Source organism: Kogia breviceps, chromosome 19 (genome assembly GCF_026419965.1).
Source record: "Kogia breviceps isolate mKogBre1 chromosome 19, mKogBre1 haplotype 1, whole genome shotgun sequence".
NCBI lineage: Eukaryota > Metazoa > Chordata > Mammalia > Artiodactyla > Physeteridae > Kogia > Kogia breviceps.
In genome coordinates, this window is record NC_081328.1 from 8816829 (window position 1) to 8840671 (window position 23843).

The 23843-nt window shown below is 47.3% G+C and overlaps 1 protein-coding gene and 1 pseudogene across 2 annotated transcripts; one reads left to right on the forward strand and one right to left on the reverse strand.

Moving 5' to 3' along the window:
- The first annotated feature begins 738 nt into the window (after window positions 1-738).
- Window positions 739-15941, forward strand: ASGR2 (asialoglycoprotein receptor 2). 2 transcript variants are annotated; one of them, XM_067022169.1, is made up of 9 exons: window positions 739-811; window positions 1956-2203; window positions 6591-6710; window positions 6886-6981; window positions 7646-7717; window positions 7859-7945; window positions 8041-8186; window positions 14652-14758; window positions 15007-15941. In XM_067022169.1, exons 2-9 carry the CDS (start codon window positions 2080-2082, stop codon window positions 15161-15163), a joined length of 909 nt encoding a protein of 302 aa, XP_066878270.1. In that variant the 5' UTR covers window positions 739-811; window positions 1956-2079; the 3' UTR covers window positions 15164-15941. The 2 variants fall into 2 exon arrangements, with proteins under 2 accessions (XP_066878270.1, XP_066878271.1); XM_067022170.1 differs by having other exon boundaries at window positions 1956-2146; window positions 15007-15624.
- Window positions 15942-18597: 2656 nt separating this feature from the next.
- LOC136793233 (pancreatic progenitor cell differentiation and proliferation factor-like) lies at window positions 18598-22213 on the reverse strand (annotated as a pseudogene).
- Between the last annotated feature and the right edge of the window lie 1630 nt (window positions 22214-23843).

A 23843-nucleotide genomic window follows, 5' to 3' on the forward strand; every position in this document is an offset into this window, starting at 1 on the left:
GGGGGGGTTGTACCCTGAAACTTGGAATTAGTTCAGTAAACGTAGGTGGCCGGTGAGAATCCCCCCATCCCTGGATGGCAGTTGGTAAACCTGGATACTCAGTAGAATAAGCCATTTGTTAAGCTTGTGCCTGCATCTTGGAACTAAAACCACATCCCTGCCAAGATCGGGACTTTCATGGTAGTGTTTTTCAAACTTTGAGTTGTGACCCCGACTTGGGAAACTCAATTTAGCTGGTCATGAATTTGAATGCAAGTAGTAAGGTAAGCATTGTTTTATGAAACATTCATCTTAATATCTACAAATTCATTCATTCATTCAGTCAGTCAATACTCATTGAGAACCTACTATGTGCCAGGCACTGGGGATTCAGGAGAAAGTAAAACATACAAATATGCGTGCGTGTGTGTGGGTGCGTGCGTGTGTGCTCTGGATCACACTGTAAAACGTATCTCTTACTGCGAGTTACAGTCAAAAAGCAAAGCAGCCACCACTGCTTCTGTGGCTTCGCAGGAATGCCAGGCTATTGGAGTGGGTGGCTACTCCCTGTGTGTCAGAAAGTTCCCCCAAGCAAAGCACAGGCCTCTGTCCCAAACCCTTTTCAGCACAAGGGGAAACACAGGCAGCTTTATAGAAGGAGATCTGCCCGTAGCCAGCAGCTAAGTTTGGTGAGGGTCAGAAAAATCAGGGACGAAAACCGGGTTTTCTTTCCCAAGCTCTTGTTCGCGCGAGAGTAGCCGGCGAGTTAATCACGCTTCTCAGTTCATGGAGCCGCGTCTTCCTCACAGGACCGTGAAGAGGCCCTCTGATGGTATGACTTTTTTCTTCTTTATCCGGTTTTGCCTCCCAACTTCCCTACCCACCTCCACGCGGGTCAAGTCACTTAATCTCCCCAAGGCTCTATTTTCCTCCTCCGCGAAGTGGGGAAGGAAAGACCCACCTTCTGGGGTGAGAGTTACCTGAGAAAAGCTCTGTGGAGCATTCAGCCCCATGGCTGGGTGTGAGGACCGAGCTTTGTGTTGCCAGGGCCACAGAAGGGGCTTATTCATGAGGTTGAACCCCTCCTGCCCACTGCCTTCTGAAGGGATGCTCTTCCCTCCTTCCCTCGAACTTTGGGCCCCTGAGGGGCTTTACTCGCCTCCTGGAGAGTGAGGCCATCTGGCCCAGAGCCGGGGAGCCTGGTGGCTGACGCGGCAGGACGCGGCGGGGTGCTCCCAGGCTCAGATGCCGGATTGGGCAAGAGCACAGGAGCGGCCCCTCTGATCCCGGTCAGGGATATTTGGAGACACCGCCAATTCTGGGAAATTCAGAGGCGGGAAGTGAAAGTGGGGGAGGGGCAGAGGGGGACGAGCCAACCGCACCCCGGCCCCTCCTGGCCCGGCCCCCTCCCAGATGTGCCATGAGGAGTGAGGTGACTCGCTTGTGGGGGAAAGCGGACAGACCAAAGAGACCCCTTCTCTGTGAGGGACAGAGACAGTCCTGCCCCCCGCCCCCGTCACGCTTTGCCTGAGTTCCAGCCACTTCTGTTTACCGTCCAAAGTCCCAGGGGCAGGAGATGCCAGGTTAGAAGCACTCGGACACTCAGACACACGGGTTCAGAAGGGCCCTCGCCTGGACCGGCCCCCTCCCCTTCCCTCCTTTCCTCTGTGAGCACCACCTGCTCCACTTCCCCTGGCTCAAGCCCCTCCTTCACCCTGGGGCCGGGGCTGCCTGGGAGCCTGGCGAGTCAGCCCTCCAAACCTGTGGCAGGTAACCGAGATCGGGAGGCAGGCGGGACCGGGGATGTCTGGGGTTCAAGAGACCCTGGTTCAGAGAGAGTGGGGGGCTGATGGGAAGATGTGGGGTGATTTGGAATGTATGGAGGGGAGGCTCCCGGCCATGTCCAGGCCCAGGCATCTCCTGAGGAAGGATGGGGGCCAGCTGTATTTCAGCCCCACACTTCCCGCCAACCTCAGATCCCACCCAAACCGTTGCCTCGACCTACTATCAGCCTCCGCCTGAATTAGCATCTTAGCACAGCATCAAGCCCGAGCTCAGCCCCAGCCCCAGCCCGGGTCCAGCCACAGCCCAGGACCCAGCATGGCGAGGGACTTTCAGGACATCCAGCAGCTGGGCTCTGAGGAGAACGACCACCAGCTCTGCAGAGGTGAGGGCCCAGGCGCTCACGGGCACAGTCCCAGGAGAGAAGATCCGTTCTGGAAAGGCAAGTGGCTGGTGTCTGGGGCTTCGCTCCACCTTGGTCTGGCTCCTGGTCGCCCTCTGTCCCTCCGAGGTCTCTGTCACATTCACTCTGTGACCAGGGACTGTCCCCTGACCTCACCTCCTCCACCCCCAGGACCCCAAGAAAGGGGTCTCCCCTCTTCCTTCCAACCTAGGTAGTGTGTGCCGAGTGTGTGCGGGGGGTGGGGGGTGGGGGTGGGTAGGTGTGTGTTGGAGGGAAAGAGCACAGAGATTCTGGAAGATTCCCACTTACCCCAAGCCCCCTGCCTGGATCCTTCTCTAGCAAATCTGGACCGAAGGCTCCAAGTGTCTGGGAGAAATGTTTTTGGGTGAGAAAGATCTGAACAATTCTAGGCTGAAGGGCTGGAGCTGGGGTGGGGGAGGGGTGTCAGGTGTGATGGGCTGGTGATGGAGTGAAGCTCTGTGGAGACCAGGAGGGGTTGGGACTCGAAGCTCAGGGAGGAGGATTGGTTAGCCTGGGCTGGGAGCAGGGATCCCCCAGTCCTGAGGCTGGCGGACCAAGGGAGGGCAGGTGCTCTTGCAGGTGAGGGTGGGAGCTGGGCAGGGCAGGAACAGCAGGAAGGACAGGTATTCCCACCACACTTCTCCTTAACTGGGGTAGCGGACTGGCAGACCTTTCCACCAGGTAGTAAGCTGCATGGGGAGAGGCCATATCTGTCTACTCCCCTCTGCACCCCCGAGGCCCACATGCTGCCTGGTATGTAGTCAACACTCAAAAATGATTTTGGATATTGTTGAATCTTCTGAAGACAAGAGGATTCAGTGTTTAAACTGGAGGCTTGGAGAGAGTCCAGAGGTTTTGGATTTCGTGGGAGAGGGGGATCACCCAAAAAAGGCCTGGTGGACAGCACTGCAGGGTGAGACCGAGCAGGTCCAACCATCAGTACGTTTCTCTCCAGCAGCCTCTGCTGCCTTCGTGTGGGCTGCGATAAATGGAATATTTATACATGGAATATTTCCAGCTCTAGCAATACACAAAGGATGTCACGGTCATCAAGGTTTGCAACCCTCCAATGTGAGCCGGTGAGCCCTGAGGGAACTCGGGGTGTGAAAATACAGGATACTGGCCCCAGATGGCTGAGGTGCATATCACAGGAATGATTTCAGTGAGCCCAGACTCTGGCATCTTCCCATACATAGAAATAAATTCCTTAACTTGAGATATCTACCTGCCCTTTGTTGCAAAACCCCTATATATGCTGGCTCCTCCCCTCGCCTCCTCGGGGCCGTTTCTCAGAGTTTTCTGTCTCCCGGGCTGCAGTCCTCATATTGCCCCAAATAAAACTGAACTCGAACATTTTTTAAAGTCAACAGCTGACATCTGCCACCTGCTTACCAGGGACCACATTCTATTCTTCCCAGCCTTTTATTTGCCTATAGTTTTCAGAAGATTTAGAAATATATTGGCCATTATTTCCTCAAAAAATTTTTCTGCATCCCCATCTCCCCTTTCCATCAAGACTCCAATTACACATATATTAGTGATCCCACAGCTCACTGGTGGTCTTTCTATTTTGGAAGGAGGGGTGGGATTCTTTTTTCTCTGGGTGTTTCTTTTTATATAGTTATTATTGCTGTGTCTCTAAGTTCACTGATCTTTCCTTATGCATGTCTAATCTTCCATTAATTCTAGCCAGTGTATTTTTCATTCCAGACATTGTAGTTTTCTTGTCTAGAAGTTCAACTTGGGACTTTTAAATATCTTCTTTGATAGCCAACTTAATTTTTGATTATTTTACAATAACTTTTAATGTCGTTGGCTGTTAATTCTAACATCTGTGTCAGTTCTGGATCAGTTTTGGTAGATTTATTAACCTCCTCATTATGAGTTGTGTTTTCCTGCTTCTTTGTATGCCTGGTAATCTTTGACTGGATGCCAGACATTGTGAATTTTACCTCATTGTGTGCTGGCTATATTTGTATTCCTCTAAATACTCATGAGCTGTGTTCTGGGATGTGGTTAAGTAACTTGGAGTCAATTTGATCTTTTTGGGTTTGCTTTTATAATTTGTTAGATGGGTTGGGAACTTCTTGGGTACTCTACCCAGTGCCCTGTGGGTTATGAGATTTCCAGTCTGGCTGGTGGGAATAGGCACTATTCTTGGCCCTATTCCTGCCAGGCACTGTTCCCTAATGCTTTTGGATTGTTTTTCTCCTGGCCTTGGGTAGTTTTCCTTACACGCATGTGTTGATCAGTACTCAGCTGCTTGCTTGAGGGGAACCCTCAGATCTCTGGGATTCTCTCTGCAGCTCTCTTCTCTGATCCTCTGTCCTGTGAATTCTAACCCCTTTGGTCTCCACAGCCTCCCAGCTCCATCTCTTTGACTTGGGGAGTGTGCTGGGCTCTGATTGGATTTCCCCTCCCTGCCCTGTGGCCTGAAAACTTTCTCCCAGCAGGAGGCTGGGGCAATCTGAGGGCTCACCTTGTTTGTTTCCTGTCTCCACAGGGATCATTGCCCTTTGTTTCCTGAATCCCAGTGTTTCCAAAGATATTTTGTCTTACAGCTATCTGTCTTTTGTTGTGGTTGTTTCTGGGAGGAGGGTAAATCTAGCCCCTCTGGGTCCATGTTTAGACCCGTTTTTTTTTTTTTTTTAACTTTCAGACTTGCCTGTGCAGCACTTTCTATGTGTAATTTCATTCTCAGAATAATCCATTCAGGTAGCTACGGTTCTTACCCCAATTTTTAAAAATTGGGGTAAGAACACCTAATATGAGATGTACCCACCTGACACATTTTGAAGTGCCCAACAGCCCATTGTGAGCTCGGGCACCATGTTGTACGGCAGATCTCTGGAAGTTATTCAACTTGCATGACAGACTTTATACCCCTCGAACAGCAGTTCCTCATTTCCCCAGCCCCTGGCAACCACCATTCTAACCTCAATTCCTATGAATTTGACTCTTTTCGATTCTTCATTTAAGTGGACATGAGAAAACGGAGGCGCCCAGAGGTTCAGTGACTTGTCTGTGACCTCAGAGCCAGTTGGTGGCACAGCTGATCAGCCGTGGAGGGTCTGGTTTCAGGGTAGAGGTGCAGAGATAAATGCTGAGCTGACCCAGAGTCAGGGGTTTATAGGTCATAGGTCAGGGTGGGAAGCAGGACAAGGGCCCACGGAGTGGATGGTGCTGGAGAGAGCAGTCAAGGCTCAGCCATGGGGTCTCCTCTGGGTGGGGAAGACTGTGGTCTGGGAGGGCTTCTCTCCCAGGGGATTGAGGAAGACTTTTGGGGGGGTGAGAGGAAAAGGGGAGGATATGCTGAGAGGGGGGCGTGGGCAGTGGGGTGTCAGAGACATGCCTGTCTGGGTCAAGAGGAAGGCTGGGTGTGGCTGACGTGGAGGAAGGTGACAGTCCTTGGTGTGAGGGGTCAAGAGTTCTGGGTGGATGAGGGGGTGCCTGGGTGTGGAGAGAGGAGGCTCAGGGTCCAAGGCAGAGAAGAGGAAGTGTTCTGTTCCCAGGAGGAAGACACAAAAGCAGGAGCCCAGGGCTGGGGGGACAGCCACCGCCAAGCCTGCAGAGTTGGCAGGAGGGGAGAGGCCAGCTCTGTGTGTGCAAAGATGTGGGTGCACGGGTGTGAGAGCGTGTGGGTGTGTGAGAATGCGTGTGTGTTACGTGTGCTGCAGTATGTGCGAGAGTGTGTGAGAGGACGGGCATCTTAGTGCGTGTGTGAGAATGTGCTAAGGAGAGTGTGTGCACGCATGAGTGTGAAATGAAAAATGCGTGTGTGATTGTGTGTGTGTGGGGGAGTCAGGGCTCAGCTTGGTCGTGGGGGACGGAGAGGTTTCTGTGAGATGATTGAGCGCTAAGGGGAGAAGGTTTATGGTGGAACAGAGGTTTCTGGGGGGCAAGGGCGGAGGGAAGAGGGCAAGGAGGCCCTGAGCGGTGGGAGATGAGAGGATGGGCTTGGGGGGCGGCCCCTGGGGAGTGGTCCGTGGTGGAATGACCCTGACTTAAGGATCCCAGTGGAGTTGGGGGTGGTTGTCCCAGTTTTGGATTTGTCTGAGGGGCCCAGACAAATTTCAAGACAGGGTCTAGCCTCTAGGACCCCCAGGTCCAAGATCAAGGCTGTGCACACAGATGATGTGAATATCACATGCACGTGCGTCATATGCACCTGTGTGTGTGTGCATGTTTGCATGAGTTCCTGTGGATGCGAGTGTGCAAATGTGTGTGTGTGCACGCTGCATGAACACTGGGGTAAAGCCCATTGACTCCCCCAGTAGCACCCCCATCTACTTTCCTCTCGCCCCCTCCCACCCCAAAGCTGTCCATCCCCCTGATGCTCCATGACGCTGGCTCTCCAGCTCCCCTGCCTCCACTGCCCCTCGTCCTGACACCCCTTCTCTTGCAGGGATGCCTCCACCCCAGCTCTTGGTCCTGCAGCGTCTCTGCTCCAAGCTCCGCCTCGGTCTGCTTGTCCTGGGCTTCAACATCCTGCTGCTGGTGGCTGTGTGTGTGATGGGGTCCCAAAGTAAGGGTCACAGGGGCGGGGCAGCAGTGGGGGAGGCGATACGGGCAGTGCTGGGGGCAGTGAGAGCCACGATAGGGGAAGAGATGGGGGCAGTGTTGGGGTGGGGAAGGGGACCGTCAGATGACAGTGATGTGGAACAGAGCGCAGCCCACTTCATCCTGTTCTGTCTGACAAGGAGCACAGCTGCAAGTGGAGCTGCAGACCCTGAAGGAAACTTTCAGCAACTTCTCCTCGAGCACCTTGACGGAGATCCTGGCTCTAAGCTCCCATGGTGAATGGGCGCGCCCCTAGGGGAGGGACTGGGGTGGGCTGGATGGTCAAGGAGCTGGTCTTTCAGCATGGGTTTGCTGGACTCCGTGCTGGGTGCCCAGTGCTGGATCTGCAATAGGGGAGTGTCTGGGGAGTGCTGGGGGCAGGGTGTGCCCAGATGGGGGCAGATAACCCAACCGGAGAAGCTGGGCAAGGCTTCCAAGGATGCCGCTTCCTGAGCCGAGGGTCCCTGAAGGATGAGTAGGTGTTAGAGTGGAGGATAGAGCCAGGTAGAGAGCGGAGTCCGCGATGACCGGGGCATGAGGAAGACCCCTGCACATTCTGGGACTCTAAACGCGTCCAGTGTGACAGGAGGTGTGGCCCAGAGAGGTGGGTAGGGGCCGGGCCATTCAGGCAAGCCGTGCTGACTCGTGAGACTTTATTTTGAGAAAGTGGGGATCCATCGGAAGGATTTAGCAGTGGACAGGCCTGCGCAGTTGACGCTTCAGAAAAATCACTGCGCAGCGTCGGGAAGAGTGGGCGGAGTCGGGAGACCAGTGGGCGGGGTGTGCAGTGTCCCACGTGGAGGTAAAGGTGGCCCAGACTGGTGCTCCAGTGGTGTGAGGATAGAGGGATGTTGGAGATGCGGAACGGAGGGAAAACAGTTTAGCTTTCCTCTTTTTTAGGAGGCAGCGCTGGTGACAAGGTGACATCTCTGGAAGCCAAGCTGGAAAAACAGCAGCAAGACCTGAAAGCAGGTCAGAGACTCTCCCTTGAGTGTGTGTGTGTGTGTGTGTGTGTGTGTGTGTGTGTGTGTTGTGTTTCCCCAGCCAACTGCTGGAGTCCTGGTAGGTGGGCACACACACTGCCCACACCACTGTCATCACTCTGGCCCCTAGATCATGCCACTTTGCTGCTTCATCTGAAGCACTTCCCGGTGGATATGCGCACGCTGGCTTGTCAGATGGCGTTCCTCCAGAGCAACGGTAGGGACCGGGCGGGGTGGGGGTGGGGTCCCCAGTCCCTCCTGCCTGTCCCGTCCAGCTGGATCTCATCTCCCTCTGTCCCCCAATGCCTTCAGGCACAGAATGCTGCCCCGTGAACTGGGTGGACTATGAAGGCAGCTGCTACTGGTTCTCTCGTTCGGGGAAGCCCTGGCCCGAGGCTGAGAAGTACTGCCAGCTGGAGGACGCCCACCTGGCGGTCATCAACTCCAGAGAGGAACAGGTGAGCCCATACCTTTCCCAAAGGCAGGAGGAAACCTTGGGAATGCAAACTCTGGGAGGCTGGGTCAGGCTTGTTTTGATATTTTTTCTAACCTGAGGAAGAATCTAGAAGCAGAAGTCTGGCCCAGCTCTGGGAGATCCACGATGGAATCTAAGCCATTGATCCTAAGAGGTGGGAGATTACAGCCCGGAGCCGGGGCAAAGGACAGGAGCCAGGTGACCAGGTGATGAGGAGCAGGTCAGGAGACAGAATATGTGGCAGGATGAACTTCAAGGGCGGGGACTTGGGTGGAGAACACAGTGGAGCCGCTGAGAGTCCCTGCTTGCTGTGTGCTGGCCTTGGCGTGTGATGGTCCCTTGGGTGAAAGGAGCTTAAGTGGGTGGGATTCCCAGAGACTCCCTGCTGTGGGTTACTGGGTTCCTCCAGAGCACCCCAGGTCTCCCTTCCTGATGCTATCACCAGACCACAACCTCAAATGGCAAGTTCACAGGGAAGAACCAACTCATTAGAACAGGTGGGGCATTTTGGGGAAAAGTAAATGGTCATATTTACTGAGTCCTCACTATGTGCCAGGCACTTTTATCCACTTTAATCCTCACAACCCTATGGGGTGGGCATTCTTGTTTTCCCCACTCTGAGGGGCATAGAGATGAGGCAGCTAAAGAGCAGAGAGGTTAAGTAACTTGCCACACATTCTGCATGGTAGAATGATTCCAAACATATCTTGCTTTACCAGTCAGGTTGAAATTGCCAATATTCTGTCAGTATTGGCCTAGAAAATATCAATTTCATGTGGGTCAACCTAAGATTTCAGCAGTCTGTTATTTGGTCCACAAAATTTCATGCCAACTACAACTTCATGGTGGATGGGATTGTACCTTCATCATTTTTAAAAAAAATTTATTTATTTATTTGGTTGGTTGCACGAGGTCTAAGTTGTGGCTCTCGGGCTCCTTAGTTGCAGCAGACGGGTTCCTAGTTGCGGCATGCATGTGGGATCCCTGACCAGGGATCGAACCCGAGCTCCCCACATTGGGAGCACAGAGTCCTATCCACTGTGCCACCAAGGAAGTCCCCACCTTCATCATTTTGCAGTGAACGTCAGTGTCCTGTTTAATGCTTTTTGCCTTGAGTTCGTCTTCATGTGATATGAGTAGACTGGTCCTTGATTTCTTTTCGCTTGCATTTGCTTCATGTATCTTTGCCCATCCTTTTATTTCCAGCCTTTCTGAGTCTCTTACAGATGAGTCATTCTCAGCCTTCGCAGTATATTGTAAGCTCTTGAGGAATTTAAAACATATTGACACCTGGTCTCACACTCAAAGATTCTGATTTAATCTTGGATTCATCCTGGGCACTGAGGTTTTTTGAGGTCTCTCTCCCCCCGACCCCACCCGTGTGATGCTGCTCTACTGTTCAGCTGAGCTTAAGGTATTTCTCCCACAGGTTGTGTATTGTTTTTGGTTTTTAAAAACTGAATATGTAAGAGACTTTTTGCCTTTAAGAGGTGAGTGTATATCATTTACATTTATTTTTCAAAAAAATTTATTTATTTTATTTATTTTTAGCTGTGTTGGGTCTTCGTTGCTGCGTGCAGGCTTTCTTTAGTTGCAGTGAGTGGGGGCTATTCTTCGTTGCGGTGCGCGGGCTTCTCATTGCGGTGGCTTCTCTTGCTGCGGAGCACGGGCTCTAGGTGCACGGGCTTCAGTAGTTGTGGCACACGGGCTCAGTAGTTGTGGCTCGTGGGCTCTGAGCTCAGGCTCAGTACTTGTGGCGCACGGGCTTAGTTACTCTGCGGCATGTGGGATCTTCCTGGACCGGGGCTTGAACCCATGTCCCCTGCATTGCCAGGTGGATTCTTAACCACTGCGCCACCAGGGAAGCCCCTTTTTTCTTTTTTTAACTGAAGTATGATTCACAATATTGGGTTAGTTTGAGGTGTATAGCAAAGTGATTCAGTTATATATTTTTTTCAGATTATTTTCCACTTTAGGTTATTACAAGATATTGAATATAGTTCCCTATGCTATATAGTAAATCCATATTGCTTATCTATTTCATGGATAGTAGTGTGTATCTGTTAACCCCATACTCCTAATTTATCCCTCCCTGCCTCCCTTTCCCCTTTGGTAACTATAGGTTTGTTTTCTGTCTTCTGTTTGTGAGTCTGTTTCTGTTTTGTATATAGATCCCTTTGTATTATTTTTTATATTCACATATAAGTGATATATAATATTTGCCTTTGTCTGACTTAGTATGATAATCTCTATGTCCATCCATGTTGCTGCAAATGGCATATTTCATTCTTTTTATGGCTGACATATATATATATATTTATATATATATATATATATATATATATATATATATATATACACACCACATCTTCTTAAGCCAGTCATCTGTCAGTGGGCACTTAGGTCGTTTGCATGTCTTGGCTGTTGTAAATAGTGCTGCTATGAACACTGGGGTGCAGGTATGTCTTTTCCAGATATATACCCATGGGTGGGATTGCTCGATCATATGGTAGCTCTATTTTTTGTTTCTTAAGGAACCTCCATAGTGTTTTCCATAGTGGCTGCACCAACTTACATTCCCACCAACAGGGTACGAGGGTTCCCTTTTCTCCACACCTTCTCCAGCACTTATTATTTGTAGGCTTTTTGATGATGGCCATTCTGACCAGTGTGAAGTAATACCACATTGCGTTTTTGTTTTGCATTCCTCTAATAATTAGCCATGCTGAGCAGCTTTTCATGTGCCTGTTGTCCATCTGTATGTCTTCTTTGGAGAAATGTCTATTTAGGTCTTCTGCCCATTTTTTTAATTGAGTTGTTTGCTTTTTCGATATTGAGCTGTATGAGCTGTTTTTATATTGGGGATATTAACCCCTGTCAGTTGCATCATTTGCTAATATTTTCTCCTTTTCCATAGGCTGTCTTTTTTTTTTTTTTTTTTTTTTGTGCGGCAGGCGGGCCTCTCACTGTTATGTCCTCTCCCGTTGCGGAGCACAGAATCCGGACGCGCAGGCTCAGCGGCCATGGCTCACGGGCCCAGCCGCTCCGCGGCATGTGGGATCTTCCCGGACCGGGGCACGAACCCGTGTTCCCTGCATCGGCAGGCAGATTCTCAACCACTGCGCCACCAGGGAGGCCCTGTGTTTTTTGTTTTGTTAAGGGTTTCCTTTGCTGTGCAAAAGCTTTTGTTTGATTAGATCCCATTTATTTTTGCTTTTATTTCTTTTGCCTTGAGAGACTGTTCTAAGAAAATATTGCTATAATTTATGTCCAAGAATATTTTGTCTATGTTCTCTTCTAGGAGGTTTATGGTGACATGTCATATATAGGTTTTTTTTTTAAAAAAAGTTTATTTATTTTTGACTGCGTTGGGTCTTTGTTGCTGAGCGCGGGCTTTCTCTAGCTGCCTCAAGCGGGGGCGACTCTTCGTTGCAGTGCGTGGGCTTCTCATTGCAGTGGCTTCTCTTGTGGCAGAGCATGGGCTGTAGGCGCTCCGGCTTCAGTAGTTGTGGCTCACGGGCTCCAGAGCACAGGCTCAGTAGATGTGGCGCACGGGCTTAGTTGCTCCGTGGCGTGTGGGATCTTCCCAGACAAGGGCTCAAACCCGTGTCCCCTGCATTGGCAGGCGGATTCTTAACCACTGTACCACCAGGGAAGTCCCAATATATATAGGTTTTTAAACCATTTTGAGTTTATTTTTGTATATGGTGTGGGGGAGTGTTCTAATTTCATTGATTTACATGTAGCTGTCCAGTTTTCCCAGCACCACTTGTTGAAGTGACTGTCTTTTCTGCATTGTATATTCTTGCCTCCTTTGTTGTAGATTAATTGGCCGTAGGTGTGTGGGTTTATCTCTGGGCTCTCTCACTTACATTTATTTAAAAATACATATCTTTAATCCAGTCTTTTTTTCTGTTTTGTATGCTGCTTTTGTTTTCTGCCATTTGCTATCAGAGATGTATTCTTTTTGTTTTCTGCTCTGTGTTATTTTGGACTAGATGTAGCCTGTTTTTCATTATACTAGTAATTACTGTCATAACTTTAAATGATGGGCTGAAACTTATTGGCTTCAAAAAATAAAAGAGGTTATATAACTTTCCATATGACAGATGAGGAAACCAGCACACCTTCACATGCCTCACTCTTTTCTCTTTTTAAAAATTGAGATATTATTGACATTTAACACTGTGTAAGTTTGAGGTGTACAGCATGCTGGTTTGATACATTTACATATTGCAATATGATTAATACAGTAGTGTTAGCTCTCACCTTTATCATGTCACATAATTATCGTTTCTTTTTTTATTGAGAACAATGAAGATCTAGTCTCTTAGCAACTTTGAAGTTTATAATGCCTTGTTCGTTTCTCTCCCACATTCCTTAAATGTTTGCACGAATAGTTGGAGTCTTTTCTATCTTTGAATTTCATTAACCTCGTCCAGATATATCTCAGTGTTGCTCATTCTTTCTGTATTTTTACTCTGAGGCCAGGAGAGTCCTTTTAACACATAAAGTTAGGTTTTCTAACATTTTGGAAGGTTTTCTTAAGCCCTGTGTTTGAACATTTTTTCTTGACCATTTGTTCTCTTTTCCTCTGGAGCACATCATCCAAAATGATCTCCATTGTCTGCCCCCATAGCCATCATCTTGCTGCTATTTACTTCCATCTTTCTCTCTTTTCCTCTGTATTCTGGGTTCTTTTCTCAAGCCTATCTTTTGTATTTCAGGCTTGGTTTTTTGCTGAATTGCTGGGGTTTTTTGTTTTTAATGTACTTCAAAATTTTCTCTTCAATTTCTTCCCTTTACTTTTCATTGTTATCTTTCTTCTTTGATATATTGTTTCATATTTTTATGTCGTTCATCTCCTCTTTAATGTTTTTGAGGATGTAGGTTGTTCTCCACTATCCTCTTATGTTTTGAAACATGCCTTCTTTACAAAGTATATTTTTCACCTCTCTTTTGATATCACAGTGCTTTTTTTCTTCCTCCTCTTCCTTTCCATCCTGTTTATTTTTGCACAAGTTCCATGATAATACTCCCCTCTGCTACTTCTTTGAATGGGCTGAATTCTTTCTTGCCTGTTATTTACTCATGAACAGGGCAGATGCATTCTTCTGGACTATCTTCTTCTATCATCTGGCACTATTTCATTCCTCCCCTCAGTCTTCAACACAGAGGGCTGGATACTGATGATTTGTATTCTTTGTTCAGTTATTCAGCTTCTTGTGATGATGGGAAGAGGGGACTGGGACAGGGGGCAGCAGCGAATAGAATATCTTGTCTCCAGTCACTTTCCCTCCAGCTCTGTTGACTCCCTTGATTTTGGGGAGCAGCCCTACCAGCCTCTGAGGGCTGTCCCTTCATGCGCAGGATGTTGACCTATTTGCAGGATTCTAGAATCCAGAGGTGCTACTGTATCTGCCTGTAGATAAGGTGACTAACTGCAATCTTAGTTGGGTCTCTAGGACATGAGAGTGGAATTAGGAAATTTTCCTCCAAATGCAGTTGGAGACCTTTCATATGCTGTCAAAGGGAACTGCTACACATGCATGTTGGTCACCCATCCTTCTGTTTCCTTCATAAAACAAGGTGATCACACCCTGCCTCTGCTGCCCTCCCAAACCAGGGGACTTAAGTTCCCAGAAAGGGCCATATCTATAAGAGAAAGCTGCTCGGATGTCTGTTGTCCTAGGAGGTGTGCATGAACCCTGGCAAGCTATCTCAAAGACCATTTTTGTCCCAGCCCTTGCCAGCTGGATGTCTGGGCTGCGCCTCGCACATAAGGCATCTACCTATTTTCAGCCAGACTGCCAGACTCCGTGTAGCCAAGTCATAACAGGGCTCTGGGCAGTGGGTCCATGCTTGGAAGCTCTGGGGCCTGGAAAACAACAGAAATGACAGCTATACATAGAAGCAGGAGCAAATAAGTGTACGTGAGAGGCGAGAGAAACCGAGATCCTCAATGGGTCACTGGGGCCCATGGGGACGGCAGGGGCCGGGGTCAGGATCCAAGAGTTTGAGGCTGTGGGCAGAAGACAAGGAGAAGCCTAGAATCTGAGTCTAGCAGCCGTGCGTTAGGAATAAAACCGGAGGCCAGGTCAGGGGGCAGGGGTCACGAACTCAGGCACTGGATTGATGCTCTGGGCTCCATCATTACCGTGAGTTCCTTGACCTCACATGTATAGTGTGAATCATTAGGGCACCCAGTTTAGGGGACTTTATGAGATTTAAATAAAATAATCCTTGTAAAGCACTTAGTGCAAGGTTTAGCCCAGTAAATATTCACTAAATGCTAGCTATGGTTGCAGAAGAAAAAGCAAGGAACTAGTGTTGGGAGCTGATGCTTCAAGGTGGCAGCAGATCAGGCTGGGGAGGGCTGAGGGAACCATAGCTGATGCCTGCATGGAAGTACAAGGGACTGGAAACTTCCCTCCTGCCTGTTTTCCAGAAATTCATTGCACAACACACGAACCCCTTTCATACCTGGATAGGCCTCACTGACAGTGATGGCTCCTGGAGATGGGTGGATGGTACAGACTATAGACACAACTATAAGTAAGTGGCTTCTCCTCCTCTCTCCCTGTTAGTTTGGCCTGGGGACGGCCTTCTGGTCACTTCCCCCAGTACCCTCCCACTCGTCCCTCAGGGACCAAATTCTCCAACCATCTCCCCCCCAGACTCCCAGACTCCAAGGCTGCAGCTGCTGCTGCCCGAACCCACCAAGGCCATGCGTTTCTGAGGTGGGGATGAGGGTTGCCTGGATGAGGAAGCATCCAGAGCTGAGCTCTGTCCTGCCTTCCTAGGAACTGGGCCGCCACTCAGCCTAATGACTGGCAGGGGCACGAGCTGGGGGGCAGCGAGGACTGTGCTGAGATCCGGGGGGACGGCCGCTGGAACGACGATTTCTGCCAGCAAGTGAAACGCTGGGTGTGTGAGATAAAGCGGAACATCACCATCTAGGTGTCCTGACCTCCAGCAGACCTCTGACCTCCAGCAGACCTCTGACCTCCAGCAGACCTCTGACCTGCAAGACACCCTGCCCGCCTCCAAGTCCTCCACTGGGTATTTTGAAGAAAGGAAGAAGAGAGTCCTCAGAGGCGTGGGGAGGGGTTGAGGAGACATAGAAGGGGGTGGTCGAAGAAGCTCAGACCCTGGGGAGACTGAGATCCTGCCTCCTTCTGAAAGTCACTGTAATCACTATTATAATTTTTGGCCTCCTCAATGGAGTAGGAAACGGACAGATACTTGAAACTCTGCGTGGATTGGTTATTTGGAACTGGGAACTGTAGGGTACAAAGAAGAGGGAGGGAGAGGGTCTGGAAGAGAGAAAGCTTAAGTGCTAGAGGGATGTTCTTGACACCTAATCTTGAAGACACGCGTCAGGGAGGGGAGGGAAGAGGATTGAAGCAGGAAGGCCCCATGGAAAGCACTGGTGGGGGCGGGGAACCGGCTGGGCTGGGGCTGGAGGGTCTGCCCACACCCTGAGGGGTTCCCTGCAGTTGGGATCCTCTCCAGAGGAGGTTCCAGGGAACACCTCTGCTCCACTGTCAGCCTGGGAACTGTGAACTGGGCTGGAGAAGGTCAGTGACAAAGGTGTGCTAAGAGAAGGAGGATTGGTTTGACCCCAGACAGACCTAGACGTGTCTCCAGCACATGGTGTCTCCAACAGTCTCCACAGTGGGTAAACTGCACCTTCCAAGATCATTCTGAAACTGACCTTAAAAGAGTCTGTAATCAATTCGATTTTTTGGTTTTATTTTTATTACAAAAGTAATATATACTAGTAGTTAAAAATGTTTCACACACACACACACACACACACCCCATACACACAGGGAGTCTCCTCCCCTCACCCTTCCCACTTCTCTGCAGAGTTAACAATTTCATGGATATTGTATTAGTCAAGGGTCTCCAAAGAAACAACCAATAGGATGTATATGTACCAATAGGAGATATATTGGCTCATGTGATTATGGAGGCTGACAACTCCCGAGTTCTGCAGGTGAACTGAAGAGCCCCAAGGTTCCTGTCTGAGTCTGAAGGCTCAAGACCCAGGAAGAGCCAGTGTTTCCATGTGCCAGTTTGGAGAGGGTCAGGCAGGAAGAACTCTCTTACTCATGAGAGGGCCACCCTTCTTGTTCTCTTCTTGGCTTCAACTGATTGGGTGAGACCCACCCACATAAGGGAGAGCAATCTGCTTTCCCAATTCAAATGTTCATCTCATTCAAAACACTCTCACAGACACACTCAGAATAATGTTGGACCAAGTATCTGGGCACCCTGCGCCCCAGTCGAGTTGACACATAAAAATGAACCATTACAGGGTTCCTGTCAGGATGTTTCCTGTGTATGTGCATATATGTGATACTACATGTCATTAGTAGCTTGTTTTTTCACTCTCCAGTGTCTCACTAATCCAATCTATGCTATTTCCTGAGAGGTTTTACTTCACCTAATAGCAGGGGTAGAGAATTCCAAAGTATGGATGTGCCATATATTATTTAATCATTCTCTGTGGTGGGTGAGTAATTGCTATTTTTGTTTTCACATGTAATGTTTCAAGCAATTTTTGCTTCTAAGCTTGTCCTGGGTCAAGACTTCCCACTTTTCAGGTGCAAATTTTTCTAGGACTTTTCCTTCAAAATGTATGTAATTGGCATTAAATTTAAAAATTATGGCAGAAATAATACGTATGTACAATTTAAAGTCTTGTAGGGCTGGAAGCAGTTACAGGAACTGTTTCCTTCAGCCACTCCTGCTGCTTAGAGAAACCACTTTTAGTGTTTTAGCTGTTTCCTTTAGTGTTGACATTTGTACTTCTAAATAATATGCACAAACTGCTATCTCTATTTATCAGTTGTAGATGTTATTTAGTCACTTTTTATCACATAGATGGGCACAATTTTCCAATTTAGTCTATAACAATTTTTGCTTAAATCCTAATTCAGAATCTGTGTCGGTTATGGCTGTGTCAATATTGTTAACTGCTGAATCAAGTAGTATAATCTGATTACATTTCCTTTCTTGCACAACTTTTGTTTCTTCTGAAGTTAATAGTTGAAAAATTTGCTTCATATTCTTTGAACCAGTTGCAAAGTCTTCCTTAACTGTAAAAAGGCTGACAACATAATTTTCTGCACGTGCAAACTGGTCACATAGCCAGCACTTCAGTTGTAGTTTTTTCCTAGAGCCACCAGGGTGAATCCGAGTTTTATGGGGCCTGAAATGTACACAATTTTGGAGAGACCTTCTTAGGAAAAAATACAAAATTCTGAATGCAAAATTAAGCATAAAAATTGCTAGTTAGAAAAAAAACAAGCTGAAAGCTACCATAAACTTCACAAAATACAGGAAACGGATATAATATTTTTAATAATCTTCCAACACAGCTGTGAAATCCATTTTCCCCACACTTTTTGGCTGCATACTTATTGTTTACTTCTGCACTTGACAAAGGTGTTGTAAGGTGCCTTTCCACAGAGAGAAGAGAAGGATAATAGTGTTTCCTCTAGCATGTTTCTTCTTTACTACTGATGTCAGTGCTTCAGGGAAGCTCATGGCCCACCTTCATGTCACCACCAAGTGAGTCTACACAGTGGATGCCAGCAGTGCCCGTGAAAGCCATGCCTGGGCAGGTGAGCCAACCCTAAGGATGAATGATGTGACTGCAAAGCACATAGCAGGGTCCCTGTCCACTCAAGCCAAACCCGTATTTCCAACCCAACTTCTTAGTTGGATTAAAGAAAGGCCACCTGACACAGAGGGAAATGTGAAGGAGAAGTCGGAATTAAAAGTGACGTGGTCATCTTAACTGGTTATAGTCAGTTATTTGTTTTTATAATTGACAAAAACTTCTGATCATGGCCTCGGGTACCAAGTAAGGGGCCCACAATCGGGCCTGGAGCTCAAGCTCCCTTAGGCTTCCTGTTGATCCACTTTTGTACCTTCCCCTCCCCCATTCTCCCCCCGCCACACACACCTCCCCCTGCCAGCAGTTTTCTTGGGACTTCCCGATAGTCCTGGGAAACCCCTGGACCGCCTCTTTCTCCTAGGCTGGACCCTCTCCTCCCTGGAGCCGTGTGTTCTTTCTTGGTTTATCCCCTTGTTTTATTGAAGCATCTCCTCTAGTAGCTTCCTGGAAAAGGAAAGGACTTTTTTGGATAGCTTGATTGATCGTTTGTGGAAATATGGAATTCTAAGTTGAAAATGATCTCCCTTCACCATTTCATATGCCTCACCCTGTGTTTTCCATTTGCTATGTGCTTAGGAGAGAGCTGACCCTATTCTAGGCCTGATCCCTGGGATAGGAACTTTCCCGCTCTTTAGGATATTCCCTTTAACCCTGAGGTCTGAAAATCACCACTGGCGCCCCTTTGGTGCGGGTCTCGCAGTCACTATACCTGGCTCTCGCAGGCTTCTTTCATCTGGGAGAGCGGAAGGAGACGGTGTAACAGATGTGGTTGGAAGCCCAGTGTTTGGGAGCCCAGTTTCTGCTGCTGGTGTCCTGTGCTGCGTTCCTCCCTGCCCAGTGTCCCTTGGGTTCGTATGGAAAACCTCTGGAGAGGTTTGTCCGCATCCTCGCCTGAATTTGGTTGCTGTCACTTTTTTTTTTTTCATTTTTAGTGCCATTCTAATAGGTATGTGGTGATATATTACTGTGGTTTTCATTTGCATTTCCCTGAGGGCTAATGTTGTGCGTCTTTTTATGCGTTTATTTTCCATCCATATATCCTCTTTGACACAATGTCTCTTTATGTCTTTTGCCCATTTTCTAATTGGATTTTCTTTTTCATTTTTTACTGTTGAGTTTTGAGAATTTTTTATATGTTCTAGATGCTAGCCTTTGGTTGGAGATGTGGTTTGCAAACACTTTTTCCAAATCTGTAGCTTGTCTATCCTTTTAACAAAAACTCATTTCTAAAAAGACTGATAAATAAAATGTTGGCAAGCCCAATTAAGGAACTGAGAAAAGTGACATGACTACTTGAGATAGGAGGTTAAATGACAAACGTTTCCTGTTTTTATAGAAATGTGGCTGAATTCCCAAAACTGAGAATGATTGTTGATAAATGTTTATACATTTAAAGCAGAGAACTGGAGGTTGGGGGAAATGGGGAGATATAGGTCAGAGGGCACAGATTTCCAGTTATAAGATTAACAGGTTTGGGGATCTAAGGTACATCACGATGATTATAGCTAATAATACTGTATCATATACTTGAATGTTGCTAAGAGAGCAGATCTGAGTTTTTCTCCCCACAAAAAAGAAGTGGTAAATATGAGGTGGGTTGGAAGTGGTAGCTAATACTATGGTGATAATCATTTTGCAATTTATAAATGTATCAAATCAACACATTGTATACCTTAAACTTACACAATGTTATGTGTCAATTATATCTCAATAAAGCTGGAAAAGAAGGACTTCCCTGGTGGCGAAGTAGTTAAGAATCTGCCTGCCAATGCAGGGGACACAGGTTCGAGCCCTTGTCCAGGTAAATCCCACATGCTGTGGAGCAACTAAGCCCATGTGCCGCAACTACTGAGCCTATGCTCTAGAGCCTGTGAGCCACAACTACTGCGCCCACATGTCACAACTACTGAAGCCCACATGCCTAGAGCCTGTGCTCCGCAGCAAGAGAAGCCACCACAGTGAGAAGCCCGCGCGCCACAACGAAGTAGCCCCCACTCGCTGCAACTAGAGAAAGCCCGCGCGCAGCAACAAAGACCCAACACAGCCAAAAATATATAAATAAATAAATAAATAAATTTATTAAAAAACAAACAAACTGGAAAAGAGACCCAGAGAGGTGCTGAACATAATTAGTCATAACTTACTAAGAGATGATAAAAAAGAAACCATTCTTCTTCCCAGCCTCTGTAAGTGAAGATTATTTCAAGGGAATTCTTAGATGTAGTGAGAGATTCAACTCTTTTTTTCTCTCCATATTGGGGAGAGGAATGCTTCTTGCCCCACTACCAGGCCAGGTAGTAGTTAAGCTGCACACTCTATTGGACTGCTATTTGAGAGGGGCAAGAAGAGTTTGTGGGGAGGCTGTGGTTGTGTGCTGAGGAGTTTTGGAGTAACCATGGAGAAACAGACTCGTCCTTGACAGGAGAAGTCCGAACCCATAAACCTGGGCTGGAGCTGCCCCATTCATCAGTTGATTGGGCTACACTTGGTTGTCTGTCAGGGAACCTGTGAGCCAGCTGGACTCCATGGATATCAAACTTGAACCACCTAGAGAGGACCCTGCCCAAGAGGACTGCACGGCAGTGAGGCTGAAAGAGGATGTGGGTATACAGCTGCAATCTGGGGCAGGAACCAATGGTGACCATCACAGAGGGCAGCGAGAGAGCTCATCATCCTCGTGAAGAGCTGGTATGGTGCAGAGGGTCCCATAGGGGTCTCTGAAGCACCACACAAATAAGGCCAGTGTTGGAGGCCTGCCATGAAGAGCAACTTGACCGCCACAATAACACCAGATTACAGAGCTCTTTTCCTTGAATTCTCCTCTCCCTTGCCCCAACCCTCGAGGATCAATGAAGAGAAGAGGAAAGAAAGAGAAAGGAGGAACCAAACAGTCCATGACTCCTGTCCTAGGTTCTCCAGAAGCAGATCTGAACTGAGGATCCCTATGAAAGTAGTTCATTAGAAAGTGTTTTTAGGAAAATTAAGGATATGGGGGAACAGGATGAGGAAGAGAAGGACTTCTAGCAGGAGTGTAATAGAAGTTGACCATAAGATGAGGGTTCTTGTAAAAGTGATTCATTAGGAAGTGGCTTTAGGCAATATTAAGCAAAGTCCTGTGGTGGTGGTGTAACAGGCTCAATCCCACAGGGGAAGAATTGGGAAAACACTGGTCACATGTCAGAGTTGTCTCAATCAGAAACAAGGGATCTGGAGTATTTGAACTCTTGCGTCCACAGTCATTGGTTAAGGGTGGCCTGTGGTTGGCGAGAATGTAAATTCCAAGATATTTCCTGCTTGCTTTGTGCCCAGATGGAGCATGTTGTAGCAGCTTGAGGGCAGTCCGCTGACAAAGAGACACAGGTGCTGCTTGTTAAGAATAAAGTCACATTGGAAACCAGTGTGCTTGAAAAGAGTGAAGGAATCAGCAAAATCCGGATAGTGTCTGCTACAGCCAGGCCACTGCAGATCCTGAGTTGGTGCTGTATAAAGCTTTAATTGGATGCAAGTTTAAAGCTTAGTTTTATTTTAGACTGCACTTTAGAGACCTGAAATTAAGACTGATCTTATAGCTGAATATATAGGAAAGAAAAAATCCGAGAAAGTCTATTTAGTAACAGTGGGATGACATTAGTATATGATGCCCTTAATCAGGTGGAGGAATTTCCCTTTTATTTCTAGTTTTCTATTTTATTTATTTATTTGATTGACTGACTGATTGATGGCTGCTTGGAGTTTATTTTCCACTTGGTGCAAGGCACAGTGTTGTGGGGAAGGCTGTGACGGAAGGCTCTCGTGTGGCTTGGATAGTAAAGAGTGGAATTCTCTCAACTTCCTTTTTCGTGTTTTGCTGTTTTGATATTAAAAACCCAACTGCTTCCACTGGCTGCAGCCTGCTTAGCTCGGGGAGGGGAAGGGGGTGGGGGTGGGGTTAGCTCTAATGAACCTAGTGCCTTGGAAGGAAGCCTGGCAGCTGGTGGTGGCCACTCAGGACAAGGGGGGCAGCAGTTGGTTTTGCCAGGCTGGCCCCCAGGCTGCTGCTTCCACATGGCTTCCCGAGCCAGGTCACAGCTGATCGTACCTGTGGAGGCCTGGGCAGATTCCAAGTGCTCTGTGGCCATGAATGGGAGAGTGGACTTCCCGAAAAAGAAGCTAGCCCACCAGTGTCCCGGGTCAGCTCTGAGGAGACTGGAGTGGTGAGAGATGGCTTCCCCAGGGTACTTGGCACTTCCGCAGGAGCTGTTACTGGAAGTGGAACCCAGGTGACACTGGTATTAGTCGTGGATGGCCACCAGAGAGACACTGGAGGGGATGACTGACATGCTCTTGCTTGTGGGCTGGTGGAAACCTTGGCGGCAACCCCTCGCGGGCCTCCATGAGCGATCGCGGACAGTGGGGACCGGGGCACTAGGCCACGGAGCCCATCTGCGCAGGAAATCAAAGGTGGCCACTCCACTATCCAGAAGCGCGAGGCGCGTACCTGTGGATGCTCCCCATTATATGGCGGCACGGCCCGGTGCCCTGCAAAGCCCCATTGCTGAGTTTTTAAAAAAATCATGGTTGGGGACTTCCCTGGTGGCGCAGTGGGTAAGACTCCGTGCTCCCAATGCAGGGGGCCTGGGTTGGATCCCTGGTCAGGGAACTAGATCCCACATGCATGCTGCAACTAAGGAGTCTGCCTGCTGCAACTAAGACCAGGGGCAACCAAATAAATAAATACAAAAGAAATCATGGATGGGTACTGAATTTCATCTAATGCTATTCTGAATGATTGATATGATTATATGGATTTTCTTCTTACATTGTTAATATAGTGGATTACATTGATTTTTGAATATTGAGCCAACCTTGCAGTCCTGCAACAAACCTCATTTGGTCATAGTGTGTTATACTTTTTGTTTATTGCGAGATTCAAATTGCTAGTATTTTGTTGAGCATTTTTATATCCGCGGTCATGAGAGATGTTGGTCTGTAGTTTTCTTCTCTTGTATTATCTTTGTCTCACTTAGCAGGGAAAATGCTAGCTTAATACAATGAGTTGGGAAGTGTTCCCTCCTTTTCAATTTTTTTGGGAAGGATTACATAGAATTGGTGTTAGTTCTTCTTTAAGTGTTTGGTAGAATTCTCTAGTTACACCATTTAGGCCTGGAGATTTCTTTTTTGGAAAGTTTTAAACTACAAATTCAATTTCTTTAACCATTATGGAACACTTCAGTTAATTTATTTCATCTTAGGTAAGTTGTGGTAGTTTGTGGGTTTTGGAGAATTGATTAGTTTCATTTAAGTTGTTAAAATTTTATGCATAGTATTATTCATAATGTTCCTTTATTATCTTTTTAATCTCTTCTGAGTGTATAGTAATATCCCCTCTTTAATTCCTGATATTAGTAAATTAATATCAAATTAATTTGTTCCTTTTTTGGGGGGGTCAGTCTTGCTAAAGGTTTATCAATTGTATTGATCTTTTCAAAGAATTAACTTTTGGTTTCACTGATTTTTCTCTTGAATTTCATTGATTTCTGTTCTTATCTGTATCATTTCCTTTCTTCTGCTTGCTTTGGGTTTGTTTTGTTCTTTTTCTAATTTCTTAAAATGAGAACTTAGGTTGTTGACTTAAGATCTTTCTTCTATTTAGGATAAGAATTTAATGTTGTAAATTTCTGTCTAAGTATTTCTTTAGCTGTATCCCACAAATTTTGATATGTTTATATTTAAATTGTAGTAATTTCTCTTGAGACTTTCTCTTTGATCCATGGATTATTTAGAAATGTGTGGTTTAATTTTGGGGATTTGGAGATTTTTTTAATTATCTTTTTGTTACTGATTTCTAGTTTAATTCCATTTTGATCTGAGGCCTTACGTTATAAAATTTTAACTTGTACCAATTTGTTAAAGTTTGTTTTATGGTCCATGATATGGTGTATCTTGGTGAAGGTGCCATGTGAACTTGAA

Coding starts and splice junctions, on each gene's coding strand:
- ASGR2 (XM_067022169.1), top strand. CDS start 2,080: ATGGCGAGGGACTTTCAGGACATCCAGCAGCTGGGCTCTGAGGAGAAC. Junction 7,946..8,040: donor GGCGTTCCTCCAGAGCAACG/GTAGGGACCGGG, acceptor CAATGCCTTCAG/GCACAGAATGCTGCCCCGTG. Junction 8,187..14,651: donor TCAACTCCAGAGAGGAACAG/GTGAGCCCATAC, acceptor CCTGTTTTCCAG/AAATTCATTGCACAACACAC.